The 19880-nt window shown below is 51.4% G+C and overlaps 2 protein-coding genes and 1 long non-coding RNA gene across 7 annotated transcripts in view; 2 read left to right on the top strand and 1 right to left on the bottom strand.

Annotated features, from left to right (window-relative positions):
- Positions 1 to 4497, top strand: part of RCSD1 (RCSD domain containing 1) — a 45603-nt gene extending 41106 nt beyond the window's left edge. The window contains exon 6 of one of the 3 annotated variants that reach the window (XM_079760429.1): positions 2159 to 4497. In XM_079760429.1, the coding sequence (XP_079616555.1) occupies positions 2159 to 2191 (33 nt within the window). In that variant the 3' untranslated portion in view covers positions 2192 to 4497. The remainder of the gene's footprint in view (positions 1 to 2158) is intronic. The other 2 variants (XM_079760430.1, XM_079760428.1) reach the window with 2 other exon arrangements.
- Positions 4498 to 5607: 1110 nt separating this feature from the next.
- Positions 5608 to 7476, bottom strand: LOC307093194. 2 transcript variants are annotated; one of them, XR_013812931.1, is made up of 3 exons: positions 6773 to 7476; positions 6338 to 6466; positions 5608 to 6192 (listed from the first exon to the last, which is right to left on the bottom strand). It is a non-coding gene; the product is annotated as an uncharacterized lncRNA (long non-coding RNA). The 2 variants fall into 2 exon arrangements; XR_013812932.1 differs by having other exon boundaries at positions 5608 to 6466; positions 6773 to 6987; positions 7205 to 7476.
- A 4727-nt stretch (positions 7477 to 12203) lies between these two features.
- The window catches only part of MPZL1 (myelin protein zero like 1), a 31092-nt gene continuing 23415 nt past the window's right edge, over positions 12204 to 19880 (top strand). Inside the window, exon 1 of one of the 2 annotated variants that reach the window (XM_079760588.1) lies at positions 12204 to 12452. In XM_079760588.1, the coding sequence (XP_079616714.1) occupies positions 12362 to 12452 (91 nt within the window). In that variant the 5' untranslated portion in view covers positions 12204 to 12361. The remainder of the gene's footprint in view (positions 12453 to 19880) is intronic. The other variant, XM_079760587.1, reaches the window with a different exon arrangement.

Genomic DNA, 19880 nt, shown 5'->3' with positions numbered 1-19880 from the left:
AGGAGCTTCAGCTAAAGGAGCTAAAGGATCTCCTTGTCTCAGGACCCTTGCTTTTTATTAACACAATTTGTCCTAAGGCAAGGTGGAGACATACACTTCAAAGGGTAGGGTTTACAGAGGCATTGTCAGAGTGGGGAATAGCCTACAGCTGTTCAGGTGTTTGGCCAACAGGAGGCAATAACATGTAGATTAAGATGCCCTGAGCTGTCTGGCAGTAAACAATCATCCTATTCAGGTTTGGGGGAAGTGCCTTTTCAGCCGTTCCAACAGGTAATTACATATGTGACTCAGCCCTTGTTGAGCCCCCAAGTTTCATCAACCTTTTGATAAAACTCTTCTAATTATGACATGCTGGAATTGGCTGCCGGCACCTAACCCTGAAGAAAAGCCCCTCAACTTTGCCCTCACCACATCCCCGTGCTCTCTGTCCCTCTTGTTTCCCCGGCGACCTTGCTCCGATCGCTGACTTTGCAGCTCACCAATGCCCTCCCAGCCACCAAAGACTAATGGCCTCTTGGTTCTTGTCACCCTCACCTCTGCCATCTGCCCTGGAACCCCTCCTGCCTGTCCAGCGAGGCTGCCAGCCCCTCCCCACTCTGTCGTGGGAAAGACTCCCCGCCTACTGAGCTTGGCCACGTGCTGACCGTGCTGACCCCAGCATCTCCTCTGGTTCCCACTGCCAGGCGGCAGCCCTGAATGACTGCGGGGCCTGGACCTCACCGCCACCTGCTGGCGACTTCCGATGGCTCAGCACTGGCCTGGCTCGCGCAGGGGCCTGACCACGCACACAGACTTCTTACCGGGCCCTCCAGTCCCCCACTCCCAGCGCTCCCAGAGCCAAACTTATCTATCACTCAACAGACTTTCTCTGCATATTCAGCTACAACCCAGCCCCCTTTGCCAGCCTTCCCCATTTCTGCTGCTGAAGTACTGACTCCTTTCTCTGTCACCCTCCTCCCACCCGCCCCGCCCATCCACAGGCAATCAGTCGACGGGTCTCACTAAGTCCCCCATTGAGGGCCTGTGGTCTCTCCTCCTCACCACTGCCCGGACCCCATGTTATCCATCCCTCCTCATCTGCACAGTCACAGTGCTCCTCAGAGTCCTGGTCTCCAGGTCCACCCAGTGCACCAGCCCCTCATTCACCTTCCGAAGGCCAGCTCGATGCCTGCTCTCCTACCCACACCTCCCTGTCCTTTGGGTAACTGAGTTCATGTTTCTCTGCAAGCTGACAGCTGGCGTCCCCAGCCTTCACCCGTCCCCCACGACAGGGCCCAGGGCTCCATCCTTCCCCACCTTCCATTCCACAACAGGCAATGGCCATCTCACCAGCTCCTGCCAGCCCTGCCCCAGAACCCCCTGCACACCAGCCCAGATGCTCTGGGCAGCGTGGGCCACCTGGAGCCCACCCACCGCCTCTCGGTCTCCACAGGCACCCCCTGGTTGCCCGGGATAAACGCCCCCAGCTCCTCACACACCTTCCACGCAGTGCGGTCCATGAGGAGGCCCACGCCACATACACCTTGCACTGTGGATCCGTCCATAAGTCTCTCAGCTTCTCAGCTGGAAACCTGATGGTGATGAGGCCCAAGCGGCTCCTAGCACATGGGGAGCTGACAGCGCTGTTCCCAGGAGCGCTCAATCAATAGCTGGCTACCTGGCCTTCCCTCCAGGGTCAGTCTTTTCTTTTCAGTTCTTTCTGTTAGTTTCCATCTCTGTGCTGACAAAGACTTCTGAGCAGTGTTTCAGGACGGTGAACTTGAGTGGGAATGTGCGAGTGGGTAAGAAGTAGGGCAGGGAGGATGTGGGAAGCCAGGCATCAAAGAAGAGGCGGCATCACCTCAATGTTGAGGGCTTAAGCTCTGGTCCCTGAGTTTAAATCCTGACTCCACCGCTTGCCAGCTGTGTGACCTAGGGGAAGTCACTTGACCTCTCTGTGCCTTAATTGCCCCATCTATGAAACAGAGCTAATAGTCATCTTGCTTTTGTGAAGAATAACTGAGTTGACACATGTAAAAGACGCATCAGGCACATAGCATTATTATTACTATTACTACTAAAGTTGCTATTGTTGTCTGACCTGGCATCCCTGAGGAGATGGCTGGTGTCAGGATTTCCCACTCTCCTCCCAATTCATTCTTTCCTCCTCTGTTCACAGGGCAACACCTCTGTCCAGGACACGAGGATGTAAAGAGAAAGCGCCTGTGCCGGGTGACGAAGGGGCTAGAGACGGCTCCTCAGAAGTAGCAGCCGCAATGGTAGCAGCGAATGAAGATGCCAGAGCGGGCTACGGGCAGGAGTCCACCTGAAGACATGGATCGTGCTTCCTGGTCTCCACCCCGCCCGCAGAGACTGGGTCTGAGGGCAGCAGATTTTATCAGCTTGAGTTTGTGTTATTTGATGGACTTGGTTTTAAAAACAAAACACTTATTTAAAACAACTTGCTAGAGTGACTACTCCCTGGGGCTACTGGTCAACCCCTGGGTCCAGACACTGTCCACGCGCACCCACCCCGGCGCTGACCTCCGGACGGACTCTGACTGAGCTGATTGGATTGTGTGTCAAGTGCTAGCCTCTTACTGCCCTAAAGTTTTCACCTGCTCGAATGTGAGTAAGCCCGATTTCAGGTGGCCAGAAACAAAAAAGAAAATAGCCCTGCTGAGAATGTGAATCCTGTGACAAAAAGACCTTAAATTGTGTCAAGACCCCCGAGACAGCCTTTCGCAGGGCCCAGATGTGAACTAGCCAGTCAACTCTTAAGACACCGGGTCCTAGCTGGTTTGGCTCAGTAGGCAGAGCGTTGGCCTGTGGACTAAAGGGTCCCAGCTTCGATTCCAGGCCAAGGCACACGCCCGGGTTGCAGACTCCACCCTCAGTGGGAGGCATGCAGGAGGCAGCCAATCCATGACTCATCATTGATGTTTCTATCTCTCTCTCACTCTCTCTTCCTCTCTGAAATCAACAAATATATATATTAAAAAAGTAAAACCACTGAGCTAGGAGAGATAATCATAGAAACATAAAAAAAAAACCACAATGCATCTGTGCCGGCAGCAGCCCCTTGGTTTCCTAGGTGCCAGGCTCAGTCACCAGTCACCCCTTCTGCCGGGAGGAGGAGACAGCAGGGAGCAGATCCCGTGGACAGGCCTCCGTGGACAGGCCGAGCCAGGAGGTCTCTGGGCTCTGCTGTAGCTCTCCATCCTGAGAGCAGACCAGTGCGGACCAGGCCTGCCCGCTGATTCATCCAGGGAGGCCTTGAGCCGTTCCTGGGAGGTGCTTTGAGCGCTGGGATGTGCAAACCACTTAACAAAACGCCCTCCCCCGCTTCCCGGGAAGCTGTCCTCAGAGGGAAGCCCAGCTCGGCGGCCGCTCGGAGGACTGGCGGGTCTTCAGTCCATTCTCACGTAGCTCTGGCTGTGTGCTCTGTGGAGAGCACAGGAGGCTTTGCAAGGCCGGGGCCTGACTCCCCACTCCTTGGCTCATAGCCTCTCCCCCATAATGCACTCCTGCTGAAAGATGTTAATCCAAACAGATGTTTCATCTTTAGGCTTGGGCCTTATGAGTTCGGTGACTTCGCAGCTGAACCTGCTATTTCTCTGGAGGTCTGTGAGACCACACGCGCTCCTCCAACTTCAAAAATCATCTCCCAGGTGAAGAGGCCTTATCTCAACGCTGGTACCTCAACTTTCATCCCATTCTCAGTTCTCCGACCTCCAGGATAGTGTTAATATTTGGGATACTTTTTTCAAAACTTTAAAAATATAATGCATTTTCTAAAACAGGTAACGTAGTGAGGACTGGTGCTGTAATAGGCTTTGTATTTTAGCAGAGTTCTGGAGCCATGGAGTGTCTATGAAATATCTCTGTCTCTCTATCTGTCACCCACCATCTGCAGAGATGTATCTCCCTAAACAATACATGGTTTTATTTATACATGTCTTTGGGTCATTTGTACACTCACACACAGAGCCAGGTAAGAATTCTGTGAATGGCCCTAGCCGGTTTGGCTCAGTGGCTAGAGCATCGGCCGGTGGACTGAAGGGTCCCAGGTTTGATTCTGGTCAAGGGCACATGCCCAGGTTGTGGGCTCCATCCCCACCCAGTAAGGGCATAAAGGGGGCAGTCAATCAATGATTCTCTCACATCATTGATGTTTCTATCTCTCTTTCCCTCTCCCTTCCTCTCTGAAATCAATAAAAAAAAATATTTTTAAAAAAGAGTCCTGTGAATGTGTGCCTGGTTGTGAGTGTGTGTGACCAAAAGAAAAGGAGGGGAACAGAAAGTGTGGGGTGTGGGTGTGAAAATAAAACTCCATTTTTCTTCTGGGTCTGTCCCTTATAGTCGCAGATGAGAAAGGAGCAATAACAATGGACAAGAATGTGACGGTGAAGGAGCGTGTGTCATGTGTCAAAATACCTTCCCACCTCCCCGTTCCCTATTAGTTACAGTATTTGATCTATTTTGTGAAAAAAAAAAAAAGGAGGCCGCATTCCCAGGGTTGCTATGTGACGGGGGGATTCACCAGGTGCCGCAGCCTGGCTGCTCGCAGCTCTCCTTTCCCGAAGGGTGTCGCGTTTGCATGGTTGATTCCGGAACTTCATGGCTGGGCATGAAAGAGATCCATTGTGTCTTAGGTGGCAACCAGGAAGACAGTTTCATTCACACTTTTTCTTTTTTTAAAATATATATTTTTATTTATTTCAGAGAGGAAGGGAGAGGGAGAGAGAGATAGAAACATCAATGAGGAGAGAAAATCATTGATTGGCTGCCTCCTGCACGCCCCCTATTGGGGATGGAGCCTGCAGGCAGGCTTGGCTCCTGCCCTGACCAGGAATGGAACTGGTGACCTCCTGGTTCATGGGTCCACGCTCAACCACTGAGCCACGCCCGCCGGGCTCATTCAGACTGTCTTCATCACAGGACGCAGAGGGACCATGGAATTGGGCTCGGATGGCCTGGGTGCTCCCGTGAGCAATGAATGACTCTGTCCTTCACGCTGTCATTTCACATAAAACTTCGAGAACGTTTCTTGGACTTAGACAAACCTCTCATGTCCGTCGTCTCACTAGCTGCTTCTGTTTTAAAGAAAACGTGAACTGAATAGCTCTTTAACCAGCATTCAGAGACAAAATTCTACAATGATTATATGGTTGGTATTCAAAGATGGGTGTTACCAAGAGGCAGGCACTCCTTCCCCTTCACGAAAACTCCAGGACGTCCAACACTAGTCACTGCTGTTGGGCTGTCTAAGGAGCCCTGTGTGCCCGGTGGTGCCAGGCACTGCCCCTCAGGAGGGACCGCCCGCTCACTGCAGCCTCTGCCAGAAGTCAGAGCAGGAAGGCACAGAAGGCCCGCCCTGCGTTGCCTCACGCTCTGTCTCCTTTCATTCCACCAACACAAGGAGACGCATAGTTGTAAGAACCCTGTTTTCTTCGTGATTTAAAAATGTTTGGTGCCAGGTGGGCACTAGACTTACAGGGGGATCACTTCATAAGGTCTATAAATGTCTAACCCCTACGTTGTACACCTAAAACATATAATACTGTATGTCACCTATAATTGAAAAATTAAAAATAATAAAAAGGCCAATTACCTTAATTTTTCTCATTATAAAAGCCTTTATTTTAGAAAATTTGTGGAGGAAAATAACATTTTAAGTGAATAAACATTTATTCATAATTCCAGTACCCAGAGATAACAATATTTTATGGATTTTCCTCTAGTTTTTTAATGCATGTGTCCATGTTTTGTTTTTCTTGCTAATTCTTGGTTGTTACAAAATTAGGATCTTACTCTATGAATCTGTGTATCTTTCTTTTTGGTAACGCGCTGTCCTCAGCCCGTCTTCACACACAATCACAGTCTGTCCTCTTCTGTTCACCCAGGAACATCCAGAGCAAGGCCCAGTCTGTGTAAAACACGGGGTGCGGTGGCCCCGGGGGGAATGAATCTGATATAGACCTTAGATCCCCGTCACCTTTATGACCTCAGGCACCCTCAAAACTTAAAACAAGGGACAACTTTTGAATGAAAAACGAAAGGACCGAGGCAACTCCAAGTTCATCCCTGGCGATCTAGTGATTGCGAAATTCAAAGGGAGGCATGCCGTCCGCCTTAGGAAAGAGGATCCGTGAGGGAGCCGCACAGAAAGGTTTTTCGTAAAAGTAGCTGGAACTCTCGTTAGACTGGAGTCTGGAAAAAGACACACATTTCCGGTCAGATCCAAGTTTCTGTTCCGATCAGGACAGGGGGTTCAGGGGGGAAGCCAATCTACCCTCCCTGACTTGGGGTGCCCCGCAGGCTGCCAACAGGCCAGCCCGGTGCCAGGTGAGCGGACCCGGCCGCCGGCTGCCGGTCCTCCGGTCCCCAACGAAAGGTCGCCGAGGATGGAAGCGGGCTTCAGAAACGGGGGGCCTCTGCCACGTGACCGCCATGTGACCACAGACCGCAGGAGAAAGGGCGGGGTCTGGGGAAGAAGGTGACGCTCAGGCCTAAGGCAGACAAGGCCATGGGGAGCCCAGGCCAGGCACCCTGACGCCTGAGAACCAGTGCTCCACTCCGCTGGGCCCCGGGCCGCAGGGTCGGTTTCCTGCAGCCCGGGGTGGGGGGCGGGACAGAGGTCCTTCCCCCCTTCTCCTCCTCCCCTCCTCCCCTCCTCCCCTCCCCTCCTCCCCTCCTCCCCGCCTCCCCTCCTCCCCTCCTCTTCCCTGCTCCCCTGCTCCCCTGCTCCCCTCCTCCCTCCTCCCCTCCTCCCCGCTACCAGAGCACCCACCGCTGCTCCCTCCTCCACACCATTCCGACCAGCCTCTCCGGTCTCGGTGGTTCCTACGCCAGGGCCGCCTCCTCCGGCCAGTGGCCTCCTGGGGGTCCTCAGGTCTCTGGGCCTGGACCCCTCCCTGCAAAATGAGGACAACCAGCACCTCAGGGCCGATGGTTGTCCAGTGGGTTCCATGCGCGCAAAGAGCTTAAAAGAAGGCGTGGTCCGTCCTGCACGTTAGGGGAAAGTTGGCTGTTAATTCTTTGAGGTTTTTTCCTTCCCATCACCTTCCTAGCCGGGAAGAGGATGTCTTTCTCTCTCCCGGTCTTACTGCCCTCGTACCCAGACCCACCCCCCAGCGGGCATCGGGTGGGGGCGCAGAGAGGGATGGCCCTGGTCCGTGGGCGCACTAAGGGTGGTCTCGGGAGAGCGGGGGGAGCTCCCCACAAGGGGCGAAAGCTGGAGGCGGGGAAACACTGGGCGGCGAGCACCCGGCGGCGTCCAGCGCCGTCCCAGAGGCTCTGCCTGCACCCTCCCAGCCGGGTTCCCAGCGCGCGGGCGCCCCACTGGTGGCAAGGCCCGGCGATCCCGGGCTCCGGGCGGCGGCTTCCCGAACGGACGGGGTGCGGACCGCGCGAAATGGGCGCTCCCGCCGCTCCTCCTCCGCTCGGCGGGCAGGGCTCCTCGCCCGCGCCTTGGGGCGGGAGCGTCGGGGCGGTGAAAAGGTCGCTGGCCGCCTCGGGGTGGAAATAAAGCGAGAGGCGGAAGGAGAGAGGCGGGGTGAGGCTGAAGGGAGGCGCCTCGAGCCCGTCTGCCGAGAGCGGCTCGTTGGTCTAGGGGTATGATTCTCGCTTCGGGTGCGAGAGGTCCCGGGTTCAAATCCCGGACGAGCCCAGGCTCCTTAGGCTTTTCTTTAAACCTATAAATTAAAAGCTTTTTTTTTCACTCAGGCCATTTAGCGGTTTATATTCAACAACTCCAGCCTAGAGCTCGAACGTTGATCACCTTAATCTTGCGATTAAGCAGGGCATCGAATGAGGTCGATTCGTACAAATATATGATTGCCGTGCGTCCGAGAGTGAGGCATGACAATTGCTTATAACCCTTCAAAGCACACGTGCTTGCCAAAGAGACGCCTCGTGCAGAATCCGGGGCCCCCCCAACCCCTCCTAACCGGAGCAGCGGGCGCCTGAGTTAGCAGGTCCCTGGTGAGGGCGGGCCAAGCTCCTCCAGCCGAAGCCCCGCCCCGCGGGCGGCGGACGTGCCCGGCTTGGGCAGGGGTAAGGCTCACCCCCCTGCAGGCTGCCCAGGTCGGAACTGTGCGCCCGCAGCGTGCGCGCTGCTCTCCGGAACTGGCCGCGTCTGTAGTGCTTCCATGTTACATCTTTTAATGGTATTTAAATGTAAAGTGCGCTTTCGGTTTAGAAAGTCTCATCTTCGTGTTTTGCAACAATACGTATTTATAAGATGTATTGAAGTAGTCTAAAGGCAATTTATTTAGAAATTTTAAATTCTTTAAGGAAGGAAAAGTGGGCTCGTCCGGGATTTGAACCCGGGACCTCTCGCACCCTAAGCGAGAATCATACCCCTAGACCAACGAGCCGGTGTGCTGCACTCTCGCCACCATGACAAAGGAAGGTGAAGCTACTTGGTCCCGCGCCCCCAAGCGGTTATTTTTATAATGGTGTTTATCTTTAGCTGTTCTTAATCTATAGTCAGTTTTCTATTTTATTTTTGATATTTGCAAATCAGTGACACAAAAGAAAACAGTGTCATTGCTGGTGTACTATTTACCTCTTATATAAAAAAACATAATTCTATGTATATTCGTGACTAACAAATTGCATGAGTGTGTGTCAATGCCTGTGGCAGCCAGATTCCAGACTCTACTGAGTTCTGGTTGTTGCAGTTTCCAATAACAGTAAAATGGTCGGTTTCTAGCCTGTATCTGTTATCCTAGTGTTCAAAGCACCATCTTTCCAGCCTTGTGAATGCCCATCTCTGTTTTTACTCAAACTGTTCTCTTCAGCTGGAAAATCTCTTTCCTTTTGCATAAACCCCAAACTCATACCTTTCCAGAAAAAAAGATACTTTAACATATTGAAACCAATTGTATGTGTCTCCTTTAATCACAATTTGCTGGAGGCCAAGACTCCAACACCAACACTGAATTCTGTAATTGGCAACCAATTTTATAATTGGTTATAATTGGAGCCCAATTGTCCCAATATCTCTAAGGCTTGGCTTATTTATTATATGTAAAATTTTAAAATAGTATTGAGGTTTATGCTAGCAAAGCCAGCACTCAATGAATAATTGCTGACTGACTGTAATTTGTTCCAAATTCATTAACAATGTAAATGTTGGTACTTGGACAATCAGTAATTATGAAGTGTCACTCTAGCAATAAGTAACCAGATAGGAAACAATAAATAGTGTGACTAATCTAAATAGACCTATTCATTTATTTTATTTCATATACCATTCATTTGTCAGCTTATTCATTTGTTCCCTAGCTCGTTTATTCAACAAACATTTAGAAGCTCTTCGTGCCAGACACTGAATTGTCAACTTTCTCCCTATGGTTTGACACCAGTAAATCATAGTGTGGAGCTCTAACATTCAGCCCCACCCTAGTTTTATTTGAAACTGTCCTCCACTTCCCCTCCTACTCTTGCCTTCTTCTTAGAGCTCAAGGCAAAGAGGATAATAAATGCACTTTAAAATGTTAATTAGTTCTAGATGCCCGAATAGTTTACTCCCCAAACCTAACAAATGTGCCCTGAAAACGTAAGTTTATATTTCCCCAGAATGAGGAAACTACAAACTATAACTTACGTAAAATAATGTAACCACTTCAGATTTCTGAAAACCCCAGTCTCTGTGGTTATTAAGAGGGCTCTCTGCTCTCCTTTCCCACGTGAACTTACTAGAGTTGATTATCATTTTTTTTTTGTTTGTTTTTCTTTTTCGTCCTCCGACTTCTCTCTACTGATTGAAAAAGAGTTTGCCTTTTACTCTGCAGGCTCCCTGAGAGTATCTCATTTGCCCCTCACAACAGAGATGCAGGAAGACTGACAGCAACAAAACTCAAGATGTCAATTGCCTATCCTGGTGAGAAACCTCTAGGGCCAGAGGAATGCACGTGACCCTGCAGGAGGCATCCTTCCCCAGGGAGGGGATGCAGGACAGAGATGGCTGCAGGGCACGGGCAGACAGGGTCTCCAGTCACTGCCAACAGGGAAGCCTGGTGACGTATCTCCCATCACAATGAGCACCTCCCAGGGACCCCATTCCTCTGGTTACCCCGTGGTGCCTCCGTGCCCAGACACATCAGAGCCAATGAAACTCCTTCAGATTTCCAAACATTGTAAATAACAATGCAACCCTTCTCCTGGATTGAGATGTTCTTTCTATAGCAATACCATTGAAACGGGTTTAGCTTCAGGCCTCCCTTTCTCCGTGGGGTCTGGCGGTCACCTTTAACTCTATCTGATCACATTCTGGGTTCCAGGAGCCTCTGGTTATCACTGCCCACGGGCCACCGTTTTCCAATTGTCCTCTGTCAACAAATCTCAGAACACAGGGAGGAAGGGAATGCCCGTGAGAACACAGAGGGTGGAGAGGGTTCCGCCACAGCCACGAACATCTGTTGGAAACTTGGGTGCCTGTCACCCTCTTCCTACTGTCTCCGCTAATTCCAGCTCCAGAAAATCCTGCGCAGATACAGTCCTCAGCACCAGGTGATCCTGAGTGTCCCTTCCCTTATCTCTAGGAGGAGAAAGCAGAAGCCCGAGAAGTTCCCAAGGTGGACTCCTCTCAGTGGGTTCTGGAGGGAGCAGGAACCCAGTGAGACCCAGGGGCCGTGCACAGGTAACTACCTACCAGCCAGAGGCCTCTGCCTGTGACAACAAGAGTTATTACTGATTCTGCGGGGAAACTCTCCCCAAGCAGCCCGTTCCTCTCAGAGGCAGTCGCCCTTTAACAAGGACCTTTCTGACCTTCCTGGAGTCCTCCTCCCATCCCCTGTGTTGCCTCCACGGCTGCAGCTGGAAAGAGGCGTCTCCAGGGTGCAGGAGGCGGTGTCTGGAAAGCAGGAGGGTTGTTGAACCCTCAGAGGAACCATCGTGAATGGAATCAGGGGTTTTGTTTTTGTATTTTCCTTTTACTCTCTTGACAGCAGGGTCAGAAACTGCCCGGCCAGGACGGACAGCACCGTGAAAACACCTTGCACGGTGTGCTGTCTCTGCAGCCTCTCTGGCCTGGCTCGGCCAACACCCACCTACCCCTCAACCAGCCGTCCCTTTCCCCGATGGCCTGGCGGGGTTCACCGCGGAAGCCTTTCGCTCCGGCTGCATGTTCGCCCTCTGCCGCTGGCCCACCTGCGGCCTCGCCCTGGGGCTCTGCCGGGCCCAGGCCCGCCCGGGGTTTGTCCCGGGGAACCGGGGAACCGGGGAACCGGAGCGCCCTGCCTTCTCCTCTCCTGCTGGGGAGCGGGGCCCAGCTTTCCAGATGCTCTTCTCTGGCGGGAACTTACCCTCCGAGGTAGCCCCGGTCCTGCCATTCTTTTCCTGAACCGATTCTCCAGTCTGGTCCCTCCCGCCCTCGGCCTCCCACCTGGATCTCACCCGCATCCTTCTCTCTCTCTGCCCCCCCGCTTTCCCTTTCGTCAGCTGTTCCGGGGACCCCTCCACACACGTTTCAGTCCCCACTGGGCAACCAGGACGGGCGGACCCCGCTCAGCGGGGCAGCCGGGCCCCGGGGAGTCCGGGCGAGGGGCGTCCCCATCCCGTTTCCAGGGACAAACGGAGGGACGTTTTGTTGGCAAAAGCAACCCGAACCCAAAGCACCTCCCTTTGTCTCCCAGGAGGTGGGAGAGTCCCCGGTGCCCACCCCCCTCAGGCCGAAAGGGGTCTCCCAAGGGGAGTCAGGCAAGATGGAGACCTCTCCAGCCAGCGGATCTCTCCGTGCGGCAGCTCAGGCATCACCCGGGCCACCGGGGGGCAGGCCTGGGCCAGGGCGGGGGGTGGGGGGACCCCTGAAGCGGAGTCTCCCCGCCGCACCTTATGGACTTTGTCACTAAACTGCTGCTCCCCTCGGTGAGGCTCACAGAAACCCGCAAGCGCTGACTCAGAGGCAGGACCCCCGCAAGGACCGCGACGAGGAGACCATGGAGAGCTCTGTGGGCCGGGACCTAGGAGAGGCGGGGGGACACTGGGAGGGGGCGGGCGGCGGGGACGGCAGGCGGGCGGCCACCGGGGCTGAGCGGAGCGCCGGGTGCTGGCCTCCCGCTCCGGGATGGGAGCCTGGGTGGGACCCGGGAGGCACGGCCTCGCCTGACGAGAGGGGGTGATGGACAGTCCGCCTCTTCCAATAGCGTCTTTCCCGGGGCGCGAAGCCGACCAATGAGAGGACGGATGGGCGGGGCCGGGCCGGGGCAGGCGGCGGTGGCGGGGCCGCGAGTGGGGGCGCGGCGCGGAGGTGCCACTGGGCGCGGTGGTGCCACTGGGCGCGGTGGTGGCGAGGCGGCGCCCCTGCGCGGAGCGGAGCGGAGCGGACGGCTGCCGGGCCCGGTGCGCGGCCGCGGGGCTGCAGCGGACGACGATGGCCGCGCCCGCCGGGGCCGGGGCGGAGACGGCGACCCTCGACCGCCGGCGCTGTCTGTGGTCGGTGCTGGCGGCGGCGCTCGGGCTGTGTGAGTGCGGCCGGGCCGGGCGGGGCTCGGGGCCGCGGGGACTCCGGCTGCGCTCGCCCCTCGCGGGGATCGGGCCCTGCGCGCTGGCGCCGAGGCGGGGGCCGGGCGCGGCCTGCGCGCGCGGGGCGGGAATTCAGCCGGCGGGGAGCACGGCCGCGGAGGCCTGGGAGGTGCGGCGCCTCTCCCTCCTCCTTCCCTGGGTCCCCGCGTGCTGGGGAGGCGGGGAGCCTACCTGCTGGCTCCCGGGGTCGTGGGGGAGCGGCCCTGCTCTGCGCTGCCGCCGAGCCCCCAGCGGTGACCCGGGCGCCCGGGCCCGCCTGGGAACCGGGTCCGGAGCCCGGGTTCTGCGTTCTGCACCTTTGGGGAGTGGCAGGCTTTTCGTCGGTGGGGCCTTTGTTGTCGGTTCCGTTTCGTGTTTTCAGAGACAGTTTGCTTTGCTTTGTGAGCTTCCTTTCCACCGCTCCCCAGCCCATTTTTCGGCCTCTGATGGGAGAGCCTACAGTCTCCGGTCTCACCTCTGGAGCCTGCAGGGCACCGGGAGGAAATGCCCAGACGGGGATTCGGGGTGAGGGTGCAGAGACCTGGGCATGCCACTGAGGTGACCTGGCTGAAAAGACTTTGCTCCAGTCCATAATCGTGCCAGACACAGTCACCCGAGTTTGACAAGACATAGGACATTTTTTAATTTTTAGCACATTTTTCTTTTCTTTTTTAAATCGTTTTTTTTTTCCTTGACAATTTTTATGGGTCAGACTTAAGGTGAACCTCTGCCTCAGTGAGCGGACTTGGATGGTGGTTTCGTGGGCTCCGAAGTGGGACCTCCGCGCTGCAGCAGCGAGAACTTGCCGCTGTGTCAGGATGTGCTTGAGTAATGGTGACAGAGGCCAGCTCCTAAGAAACACACACTTTCATTTCTTTTGTTCAGCAAGAATGTCAGTTGCATCATTAATACGAGTATCTGAACACAGGTTTACTCATTAATTTCTTTCACGGGGAAAAAAAAAAAAAGCCCTTAATGTAATTGCCGGAACCAGGAAATACAGAATTAAAGCAATGATTCCAGGAGCCATAGAGTATAAATGTAAAAGTTCCCCCACCCTCTGGAGGCTGACAGATAAAATACAATTCATTCTGTATAAATGTTTCTTCTGAGACAAAAAAAAAAAAAGTTAAAAGTATGGTGTGTTTTTTTATGTTGTTTTGTGAGGATTTTTTTTTTTTGGGGGGGGGGAAGGGGGTTGGTGATGGTGGCGTCATTTGTGTTTTAAGATAAGGAGGAAATAGCCTAAGTCTGAGGTTTATCAGAAATCTGTGTGCTTCAGACAGAACTATCCATGAGAGGTCAGACATTGCCATTGAGGACAAAGCAGTTGGGCTGATCTTAAACCCAGGGTGTTAAAAGTGCTAAAACTGAAAAATTAAAAAAACTTAATCTCAATAGATATTATTACAAAAAGATCATCAGAATAATAGCGACATACAGCTTGGACATACCTAGCTGTTCAGTAGTGAAAGTTGAATGCTGGTATGTGAAAGTCAGCAGGTGTGGTTATTAGTTAATTTTAGAAAAATACGCTTTCTTCTTGCCAAGTCACCTCTTCCTGATCATGGGTACTGTATATAACAGTTCATGTCTTGTGGAAAACCTTGTTGAGTTTGATCCAGGTTCAGGTATTCAACAGACATTCATTAAGCGCCTTTTAAATCTTAAGCACCAAAAGTGTTGTGGGAAGCAGATTCCTGCCCGCACGTAATGTGCAGTTCAGTGGGAGAAGCAATGTAAGAATTCTCTCGATAACGGTGTGCTGTTAGGGCACGAAGGATTGTCATCACTTCAGACCCAAGCTCAGGCCCTGGAGAAAGGTATGGGGAAGGGGAGTAGTTATGAGAGAAACCTTCCTGCCTCAACGTGGCGGGAGGTGGGCGTGCACAAGAGTTGGGGGGAGTTGAGGCAGGGGAGCCAGCCAGAGGCACTGACTCACCGAGGACCCTGCTGGCCATTCCTAAGGCTGGATTTTGCCCTAAAGTCTGTAGGAAGGAGGGATTTCTCTATTCAGGTGTAAAGGCTGGGTTAGAGTGGTGTGAGGCTCACCAGAGGGCCATTGTAATCATCCAGAGGAAGGTAAAGACCTGAATGAAAGCAGCGTGATATGGGGAGAGGACATTTTCATGAGCCAATTAGAAAATAAATTTGATGGGGCTTGGAAATTGATTTGCTGTGGACTTGAAAGAGGGAGTGTATGATGATCCTGAGGTTTGGGGTTTGGGAAACTGGGCGTATTTTTGGAAAATGGGGCTTTTCCCAGAGGAAGAATATGGGAAGAGGGATGAGAATCTTGGAGGAAGATGATGAAGTTACTTTTGGATGTGTTGTTTAAGATGCTGTGGAAACATCCCAATAGAAATGGGCAGAAGACAGCTGGGAGATGGTCCTGGAGGTGAGAACATTCTGGTTGGAAACACAGATATGGGAGACTTTAAAACTATGGTTTGCTCGGATGAGGTCACCAAGCGATAGTGTATCGAAGGAACTAGCAGGGGCCAAGGACAGAGCTACAGGTGTGCGGACCCCGAGAAGGGGGCGAAGAACCACGAGAGAGTGTGGAGTCTTGGAAACCAAGCGAGAATGGAGTTTTAGGGGAGAGCATGTGGTTAATGGTGTCAGATGCAGGGACATTGGGTACAATAAGGACACACTGGATTTGGCAGTTGGAATGTCTTTGGTAACCCCTGGGTAGGAATGAACACAGAAGAAAAAGAAATCTCAGTCATTTGCACCACCCATTGCAAAAAATGACAGCACCATCTGTCTGGTTGCTCACCCCAGAAACCTAGTCCATCCTCGATTCCTCCTTATCCTTCATCCTGCACATCCAGTCAGTTCTCCTATCTCCAAAATGCATCGGAAATTCACCCACTCCTTTCTCATCAGTGGTCCACGCCTAGCATTTTAGTCAAAATCCCTGCCATTTTTGCCTGTATTACTGCGTCCCAATGTCCCCCCTCTTGCCTCTTTTTAAAAAAATCCTCATCTGAGGATATGTTTATTGACTTGAGAGAGAGAGAGAGAGAGAGGGAGGCAGAGACTCAGTTGCCTCCTGTATGCATCCAGACCAGGGATCCAAACCACAATGTGGGCATGTGCCCTGACCGGGAATCAAACCCGAAACCTGTTGGTGTGCAGGACTCTGTTCTAACCAAGGAGGCACCGCCTTAGGGCCCCTCTGACTCTTTTGAATCCATTCTTCACACAACCGCAAGAATTATTTTTATTAAAATGCAGATCAGAGCATGTTGCTTTCTTGTTTAAAATCCTTACACAAGAAATCCTTTTCCATTGCACTGCCGCTGCCATCCCAGCCTCCCCGCGTGCCTGCGGTGGGCTGTACGGTCCGTTTCTGCCTCCCCCTCTGACTCTTCGCCTGCCGCCTCTTGCCCCTTCCTGCCATCTTTCTGCTCTTTGACTCTTTCCCACCTCCTCCTCTGCACTTGGAATGCTCTTTCCCCAGGACTGCCCAGCACTGTCTCCTCTTCATCTTTGGCACAAATGTCTCTTCCTCAGAGGGACCTTCTCCAGCCACCTTAGCCAGAAGAGTCCCCTGTTACCATTTCCGGCCCCTTGCTTTCTTATTGTAATTTCTAACTCGTCGGTTTTTCTTTTCTTTTTCCCTCCACTAGAATCCAGGATGGACATCATGGATGTCTTGTTCATGGAAGTATCTCTAGTGTTTGCTTCATGTGTATGATAGATGCTAATAAGTACAGTGTTTGCTAAATGGCAGGGGGCTGTAGACTTGTCTTGGTAACAGTTTGTTAGCAGTTTGTAATGTGTAGTTAGAATTATTGTCGGCACTCAATAATTGTTTATTGCGAGAAAGGATATTTTTCCCAAGTGTGATTTCATGCATTATCTGATTATTTTCATTCTTTACCGTTTCTTATTTCTTCAGAGACGTACAGAATGAATGAACTAGCATTCTTTAACTACTTTAGACACCATAGCTTTTTAAATTGAATTATTTTAAATATGTATTTATTGATTTCAGAGAGGAAGGGAGAGGGAGAGAGAGATAGAAACATGAATGATGATAGAGAATCATTGATTTGCTGCCTCCTGCACGCCATCCACTGGGGATCCAGCTCGAAACCCAGGCATGTGCCCTTGACTGGAATCGAACTTGGGAACCTGCAATCTGCAGGCGGACACTCTATCCACTGAGCCAAACCAGCTAGGGCTTAAATGATTTTATCATGTTTGTGTTTTATCAATAGACTTTTCTATATTAAAAATATTTTATTTAATCCTCACTGGAGGAGTGAGAATATTTTTTCCATTGATTTTTAGAGAGAAAGGGAGGAAGGAAGGGGAGGGAGAGAGAGGAGAGAGAAACATAGATATGAGAGAGACACATCAATTGTTTGTTTGTTTAGTGAGAGAGGAAGGGAGAGGGACAGATATAAACATTGATGAGAGAGAAACATCATCAATCTGTTGCCTCCTGTCTGCCCCCTATTGGGGATGGGGCCTGAAACCCAGGCTTGTGCCCTGACCGGGAATGGAGCCAGTGACCTCTTGGTTCATGGGTTGATGCTCAGCCACTGAGCCACACTGACAGGGACCTACTGAGTTTTAAAAATGTGATTTCATTGGGAAAAAATTAATATACACAGTTTTTTACAAATTGTATTTCTGCCCTCCTCCCCTCCCCCCCTCCCCCCCCTCCACCATCTAGAAAATGCTGATCTACCTGCTAAATGTTCCTCACCTTCCTTTCTATCCCCACTGGGCTGTTTTCCTTCATTCAGTCGCATTTCTCCTGCATGATTAGAATCTGCCAACTGGAGCCTGAAGGCATTTTTATTTAAATTGTATCTTTTATTTGAGAGTTTGAATTCTCCGTGTAAGTACATGCATCTCAGGTGTCCCTAAACCTTGGAAAGATTTTACTCTTGCTTCTAAGACCACTGGTGTCATAAACGGCTTGCTTTGGCATAGAACTCATTATAGATGAGTTTGGTCTTTAACCCCCATCAAAGGGAATCTCTCTGTATAAAAGGCTAATATGCAAAGTGTCCCCTCGGGAGTCCAGCCGGGTTTGATCGCTTGCTATGATGTGCACTGATCACCAGGGGGCAGCGTGGAACGAAGGAAGGCCCCAGCCAGCAGCTGGCAGCAGGGGAAGGAAGGCCCTGATCGGCCCTGATCACTGGCCAGGCCTAGGGACCCTACATGTGCACAAATTTCATGCACGGGGCCTCTAGTTTAGTGATAACTAGAAGCATCTCCTGAGGTCTCACGTATCTGATGGCTATGGATCTTGGTCCCTAAGACTCGTGTGAGCGGAATATCTTGAGTGATATTCCTTTCTGCCTTTTCCACTTATTTTGCCAAGTTAGCAACGCCCCGGAGACAAAACCAAAGCCCTTGGATTTTGGGCGCCGTAGGAAGGCGGAGGTCAGTTGCCTTTGTGACCATTCACAGTGCCTGAACTGAGAAATAGTCTTCGTCTCCTGGGACATTTATATCTGTGCCCTTAAACCTCCTTATTTATTCATTATCTTTTTGAATGCATTTGGCTGCTGTACTATTTTATTCACTTATAATTTCCCCTTGGTTCCATTAGGCCTTTATCCAGGAACGGAAGGATGACTTTGTTGATATATTCTCCTTTATTAATTTATTCTTTTTTTCGTACAAACTCTGAGTCTCTTTAGAAATGGCAAGACTGAGTGATACCCCTGGTCTACTGTCAGGGCCTGTAGCTTGAGTAGTTTTCTGGTAACTGTGATACTTTGAGTCCCGTTCTTAGGTTTAACTAATTGGGTTTAGAAATGCTCCATGCCTTTGCCGAGCCTCAGTTATTTATTGTTGCAGATAAGATTGCCCCAGAGAATGAAACCAGGACCTGAGCTTTCTTAGTATTGTGCTGTAACCAACGAAACAAACTTTGCTCAATTTACAATGAGCATTTTCTATCCTGGGACTCAGATACTCTGCTTTGGGGTCTGGGGAGTTTATTTTATGCAATTTAGAACCATTTTTTTACAATGCTTTTCTCAAAATTAAGAAATGTATTCCTTTCTCTTCAAATATTAAAGAAGACAGTGTGGAATTATGTAAATTTAACATAAACATGAGTTTCTTCCAGATAGCTAAATATAGATGTAGACACAGATGATCTATCTGTCTATCTATATTTCTTTTTTCAGCCAGGTGTAACTCCTGTTTCTTAGCCCATAGGAATTTGGACATAAAACTAAGTTTGTGCTATATCTTTTCCTCTTCGCTCATTTATTGAGTGCTTACTATGAGGCAAGGCTCTGCTAAATAATTTATATGCATATCTCATACAGCCCTTAGCAGCACTGTGTGATACTGAGTATTGTGATTAATGTCCCAGAGGAGGAAACTAAGACTCAGGCAGGTTGTGTAACTTGTCCCAGGTCACACAGCTCGTATGTGGTAGGGTTAGGCCCCTGCTCCAAAGTATGTGTTTGCAACCACTCTGCTATATTGTAGAATTTCTCTTTCCGAGTCTCCAACCAAATGGAGGAAAGGCTTCTGGACGCCTTAAATGTCTACGGAGAGCCTTTAACTGCCCCAGGGCATCCACCCATTTCTTCCTTTGTGTAGTGACGACCTTTGTGCAGGGAACCCAGGCCCTGCACTGCTGACTCCGCTGGGGCGGCGGGAGTAGGGGGGGTCGGGCGGGGGGTGGGGCGGTGGAAGGAAGCTACCACATTGGAGCCGACCTCACCACCCAAAGCTCTGACTGCTCCTCAGGATTTTAATAGTGGGGTTCTTGCAGGTTCTTCTCTTTCTTCTGCTGCTCCCTCTGGCTAGGACCCAGCCTGACTCCATTTAACCGAGTGGCTGACACCATTCTAGACTCAGGAGGCAACACTGTGGACCAAGCCACTGAGCCTCACTTCTTCTCCTCAAGCTTTGTATGTTCCAAACTCTCTCTCTCTCTCTCTCTCTCTCTCTCTCTCTCTCTCTCTATATATATATATATATATATATATATATATATATACACACACACACACACACATATATATATCCCCTTTCCAAACTGTGCCTTCCTGCCTCTCCCCTCTCCTGCCCTCCCCTCCCCTCCCCTCTCCCTTCCCCCCTCCCTCCCTCCCCTCCCTGGCCATTGTTCTCAAAAACACTCAGGGGTGCCCACTTCCCACAGGATCCGGTTCCAACATCTCAGCCTACATTTTCAACTTTCAAGTTTTCTTCTGTCCCAGCCCAATGAATCTGCATAATTCATGTTTGCACATCATCCCGTGTTTTCCTCTCGGCAAAATGCCCTTCCTGTGTGTCCATCTTGATTCTTCTCAATTCCAGATGAAATTCAAGCGTGTTTCCCATAAAGCACTCCCTGACCTCTTCGTTTGCAAACTTAGGGGAAGCTTTAG

The sequence above is a fragment of the Cnephaeus nilssonii genome (genome assembly GCF_951640355.1).
Source record: "Cnephaeus nilssonii genome assembly, chromosome: 21".
Classification (NCBI taxonomy): Eukaryota; Metazoa; Chordata; class Mammalia; order Chiroptera; family Vespertilionidae; genus Cnephaeus; species Cnephaeus nilssonii.
This window is presented reverse-complemented; position numbering and strand designations above follow the sequence as displayed.